This window comes from Colobus angolensis, unplaced genomic scaffold, assembly GCF_000951035.1.
Source record: "Colobus angolensis palliatus isolate OR3802 unplaced genomic scaffold, Cang.pa_1.0 Scaffold596, whole genome shotgun sequence".
NCBI lineage: Eukaryota > Metazoa > Chordata > Mammalia > Primates > Cercopithecidae > Colobus > Colobus angolensis.
The window spans coordinates 280,332-286,314 of NW_012119554.1; the positions used below are offsets into that span (position 1 = coordinate 280,332).

General features: G+C 43.2%; 1 protein-coding gene across 2 annotated transcripts in view; it reads left to right on the forward strand.

Moving 5' to 3' along the window:
* The window catches only part of VPS13D (vacuolar protein sorting 13 homolog D (S. cerevisiae)), a 281,733-nt gene that overhangs the window by 42,087 nt on the left and 233,663 nt on the right, over nt 1–5,983 (forward strand). For both annotated transcript variants that reach the window (XM_011962545.1, XM_011962546.1), the window contains exons 18-19: nt 550–2,763; nt 4,521–4,672. In XM_011962545.1, coding sequence (XP_011817935.1) covers nt 550–2,763; nt 4,521–4,672 — 2,366 coding nt within the window. The remainder of the gene's footprint in view (nt 1–549; nt 2,764–4,520; nt 4,673–5,983) is intronic.

Genomic DNA, 5,983 nt, shown 5'->3' on the forward strand with positions numbered 1-5,983 from the left:
AGCTGGGCATGGTGGTGCACACCTGTAATCCCAGTTCCTTGAGAGGCTGAGACAATAGAATCGCTTAAACCTGGGAGGCAGAGGTTGCAGTGAGCCGAGATTGTGCTATTGCTCTCCAGCCTGGGCGACAGAGTGAGACTTCATCTGAAAAAAAAGAACATTCCAGTGGGGGAAACAATTGACCACACAGAAAAAGGAAAAGAAAGAAAAGACTCTGGAGAGTGACTTAAGAAAGGGTTAGTGAAAGCAGCCCATGCCCATGCAAGTCAGGCGAGAAGCGAGGAGGAAGCATTGGGCCAGCAGGTGGCGCTCATGTCAGGGGGCCTCCAGCTTTTCAAACGTCCATACTTTTTTATATTTGTGTTCTGATTTCCAAATTAATAGGTAAGTTCACACTTAGAAAATGGTAAACACAGATATTATGCTTAGAGTTGTCCTCAGTTTTCTTAAACGGGTTGGTTGATTCTCTGCCTTTCATAATTATTACATTAAGGGAAAGAGGAGGGAAATAGCGGGCATATATTTGAATCTTCTCTTTTTTATCTGCAGATAACTCCAGGAGGAAAAGTAGGGATGGGTCTGCATCTGAAGAGACCCAGTTTAGTGATGATGAATATAAGACCCCCCTGGCCACACCTCCTAACACCCCACCTCCTGAGTCAAACAGCAGCAATGGAGAGAAAACGCCTCCCTTTTCTGGAGTTGAATTCAGTGAAGAACAGCTTCAAGCACATTTAATGAGCACAAAGATGTATGAGAGGTACTCGCTGTCATTTATGGACCTCCAGATCATGGTTGGACGAGTGAAAGACAATTGGAAGCACGTCCAGGATATTGACGTGGGACCAACCCATGTGGTAGAGAAGTTCGACGTCCACCTACAGTTAGAGCGTCGATTGATTTATACTTCAGATCCCAAATATCCAGGAGCCGTGCTGTCAGGCAACTTACCAGACTTAAAAATCCACATTAATGAAGATAAAATATCTGCACTAAAGAATTGCTTTGCTCTCCTCACCACCCCAGAAATGAAAACTTCTGACACTCAGATTAGAGAAAAGATTTTTCCCCAGGAGGAGCAGCGGGGAAGTTTGCAAGACTCCGTAATGAATTTAACCCAGAGCATTGTGATGCTGGAGCAGCATACCCGTGAGGTTCTGGTGGAGTCGCAGCTCCTCCTGGCGGAATTTAAAGTGAACTGTATGCAGCTTGGTGTTGAGAGCAATGGCCGGTACATTTCTGTGCTCAAGGTGTTTGGTACCAATGCTCACTTTGTGAAGAGGCCTTATGATGCTGAAGTCTCCCTAACTGTTCATGGTTTGCTCCTGGTGGATACCATGCAGACATATGGTGCTGATTTTGACCTTTTGATGGCTTCCCATAAGAACTTGAGCTTTGATATTCCAACAGGAAGCCTTCGGGATAGCAGGGCCCAGTCTCCTGTCTCTGGACCGAATGCGGCCCACTTAACTGATGGAGCTGCGCTGAACAACCGATCAGCTACTAGTGTTTCACTTGACAAAATTCTCACCAAAGAGCAAGAGTCCCTTATTAAATTGGAATATCAGTTTGTGAGTTCAGAGTGCCCATCAATGAATTTAGACAGTACTCTTCAGGTGATTTCCCTGCAGGTGAATAATTTAGATATTATCCTCAATCCCGAGACGATCGTGGAGCTAATCGGTTTTCTTCAAAAATCCTTTCCCAAGGAAAAAGATGATTTAAGTCCTCAACCTTTAATGACTGATTTTGAAAGAAGCTTCAGAGAACAAGGAACTTACCAGTCTACCTATGAACAAAACACGGAGGTTGCAGTGGAAATCCATAGGCTTAATTTACTGCTTCTTCGGACAGTGGGCATGGCAAATGGAGAGAAATATGGCAGAAAAATTGCAACTGCAAGTATAGGTGGCACCAAAGTTAATGTCTCAATGGGTAGCACATTTGACATGAATGGTTCTCTCGGCTGTTTACAGCTTATGGATTTGACACAAGATAATGTTAAAAACCAGTATGTTGTCAGCATTGGGAATTCTGTAGGCTATGAAAATATCATCAGTGATATTGGCTACTTTGACTCTGTGTTTGTCAGAATGGAAGATGCAGCCCTCACTGAAGCTTTGAGTTTCACGTTTGTTGAGAAATCTAAACAGGAGTGTTTTCTCAACCTGAAGATGGCGTCTTTACATTATAACCACTCTGCTAAGTTTTTGAAGGAGTTGACGTTATCCATGGATGAACTGGAAGAAAATTTTCGAAGTATGCTGAAAAGTGCGGCCAGCAAAGTCACCACAGTGCTAGCTACCAAGACTGCCGAGTATAGCGAGATGGTATCGCTCTTTGAAACTCCAAGGAAGACTCGGGAACCCTTTATCTTAGAGGAAAATGAAATATATGGGTTTGACCTAGCTTCGTCTCCTTCGGACACTGTAAAGCTAATCTTGAACATAAACATTGAATCACCAGTTGTTTCTATCCCTCGGAAGCCAGGGAGTCCTGAGTTGTTGGTGGGACACTTGGGACAGATATTCATCCAGAATTTTGTGGCGGGAGATGATGAATCCAGAAGTGACCGTCTGCAGGTGGAAATCAAGGACATTAAACTGTATTCTTTGAATTGCACTCAGTTGGCAGGTAGAGAAACTGTTGGGTCTGAAGGAAGCCGGACGTTTTGCCCACCTTCCGGGTCTGGCAGTGCCAACAGTCAGGAGGAAGCTCATTTCACACGACATGATTTCTTTGAATCTTTGCATAGAGGTCAAGGTGAGGAGCATGTCTTTTGTTCCATTTTGTTTAATGATTGAAAACCCATCTCACGGAGTCCTTTGTTTAAAACAGCAACAACAAAATCCTTTTCTTTTAGAATAATCCTCAGTTAATGCTTAAGAAATCAAAAAGAGTTTTAATAGAATGCCTTGTAGTAAGTTGGCATGTTTTCACCCTTTTCCATTTAATATCATATTTGGCAAAACAGGAATTTACTTACTTTTATTTTTATTTTTTTGGTTTTTTGAGATGGAGTTTTGCTCTTGTTGCCCAGGCTGGAGTGCAATGGTGCAGTCTCAGCTCATTGCAACCTCTACCTCCCAGGTTCAAGTGATTCTCCTGGCTAAGCCTCCCAAATAGCTGGGATTACGTGTCCGCCACTATGCCCGGCTAATTTTTGTATTTTTAGTAGAGACAGGGTTTCACCATGTTGGCCAGGTTGGTCTCGAACTCATGACCTCAGGTGATCTGCCTGCCTTGGCTTCCAAAGTGTTGGGATTACAGGTGTGAGCCACCGTGCCTGGGCAGGAATTTATTTTTTTAAAGTGTTCCAGTTTGAAATTGGATGAGTACTCATTTACAGAGACACTTCAGTGGATGGATGTTGTTAAAGTATTGTTTAATTTGGTCAGATATATCTGATATTCTGTTTCCAAGCCGTAGATCCTTCTTAGTTAAATATTTTAGCCCAAGATACCTCAAGGGGTTGATGTAAATAGTTTGTGGATATTATCTTCTTTAATATTCTGTCATCTTGTTCTATAATGGGTTGGTCCAGGGTTCTAAGAATAAAAGCTTATGTTTGTATTCTGGATCTGATCAGATAAAACCAAACAGTCCAATCTGTTGGTTTTGGCACACAGAGATCTGTTAAGCCCTAGAGCATGGCTTTATTGTGACACAATTAATGCCTTTGAGAACTTAGCCTTCTGTGGTCATCACATGTTAATTCACTGATATGTTTTTTTTTTTTTTTTTTTAGACGGAGTCTCACTCTGTCGCCCGGGCTAGAGTGCATTGGCTGGATCTCAGCTCACTGCAAGCTCCACCTCCCGGGTTTACACCATTCTCCTGCCTCAGCCTCCTGAGTAGCTGGGACTACAGGTGCCCGCCACCTCGCCCAGCTAGATTTTTGTATTTTTTAGTAGAGACGGGGTTTCACAGTGTTAGCCAGGATGGTCTCGATCTCCTGACCTCGTGATCCGCCCGTCTCGGCCTCCCAAAGTGCTGGGATTACAGGCTTGAGCCACCGCGCCCGGCCTGATATGTTTTTATACTTGTCGAAAGATTGCTTCCTCTGCTTGGATAGAAGTTGTTTACTTAGAACTTTGTGTTGTCCTAGATTCTGATTTAGGCCTAATAAGAGGGATACATCTGTGTCTGAAAGGTAGGGAAGGATGAATAATTTGGTTTGGAAAATGCCAGCTTGGGTGACTCAGAGAAGCATAATATAGTCTCTGGACTGGATTAATGTTCACCACGTCGTGTTTTGAAGCTACCAAATGGAGCATATGATAAAAAATATTGTTTCTTTTTTTGTGTAAATATATCTCATACCTCATCTTGCTGTGAATTTTGGCCTCGGGATAGCTGTTAAGGTTTGCTCTCAATCATAGATCCCAGGTGCCAGGCTAACCCGCCCTCCTGGTCTGAGAGTAACTCATGGGCTGTATTTTGTATGCTCTATGTTTAATCAGCAGTAATGAAGTAAATGTTAAGGTTTACAATCTATCATTTCGTCTCTTTTATGCCAGCTTTTCACATCCTGAACAACACCACCATTCAGTTTAAACTGGAGAAGATCCCTATAGAGAGAGAATCGGAATTGACTTTTTCTCTTAGCCCAGATGACCTGGGAACTTCTAGCATCATGAAGATTGAAGGAAAATTTGTCAATCCAGTTCAGGTAAATTCATGTCAGGGCAGTTGAAGTCATATGTTTATATTAACACTCTATAAATATGATATATGTTTATGTATGTTACATGTTGGAAGGAAAATATATTTTCAAAGAGATATCACCCATGCATAATACCATTGTTGAAACCTTGTTCCAATAATCATGGAATCCTTTTGTCGTGGGGAATCCATCTTGTCAGCCTTTTTCATATGGAGGAAGGGTGGGTTATCTGGAGGAAGATTGCAGATTCTTAATTCTGTTGACATTCAGAAATGGGGAAATGATTGCTTACACAGTCAGAGTCTCCTTTCCCAGGAGGATATCATTCTTGTCACACTTAGACATACTAAACCCAGCCTATGAAACATTGTCATCCTCTGAGCTGTGGACAGATCCTTTCAACAAAGAATTAGTCCTGCCCTCTCTGAAATGAAATGGGCCAGGATAGGGATTTCTTTTTTTATGGGCATGCGTGTATGTATACACCTTTTCGTTGTTTTCCTTTAAAAGTGTCATTTTCCCTGATTTCACAGGGACTAGAGCAAAGAGCAGTATATTATAAAACAGCAGTGACAGGCAGGCTCTTAGGACGGTCTGTGGTCTGTGTCTGGCAGCTGCTCTGGAGTAACCCAGGCATGCTGTTTATGGAGTGGGCCTGCCTTTTGACATTAGTGGTTCCTCTCAGGGGTCTCTGGGACCCCTGAGAGAACTACTCCAAAGCTTTCCCGTCTCAGACTAAGCTTTTGCCCCATCAGTGGTAGCTATCAGGACAAAGTTTTCACCTTAAATCTAGCATGTGATGTAAATTCTATTGGATTATGTTGACTTACTCTTTTTTCTTTTTTGAGATGGAGTCTCACTCTCACTCAGGCTGGAGTGCAGTGGCGTGATCTTGGCTCATTGCAACCTCTCTGCCTCTCACATTCAAGCAGTTCTCCTGCTTCAGCCTCCCGGATAGCTGTGATTACAGGCATTCGCCACCACGCTGGCTAATTTTTGTATTTTTAGTAGAGATGGGGTTTCACCATGTTGGCCAGGCTGGTCTTGAACTCCTTGCCTCAAGTGATCCTCCTGCCTTGGCCCTGCAAACTACTGGGATTACAGGTGTGAGCCACCATGCCTGGCCTGTGTTGACTTATTCTTATGGTTACCATTGACTTAACTGTTGTTTTGATGAAAATCTTTTTTTTTTTTTTTTTGAGACGGAGTCTTGCTCTGTCGCCCAGGCTGGAGTGCAGTGACCGGATCTCAGCTCACTGCAAGCTCCGCCTCCCGGGTTCACGCTATTCTCCTGCCTCAGCCTCCGGAGTAGCTGGG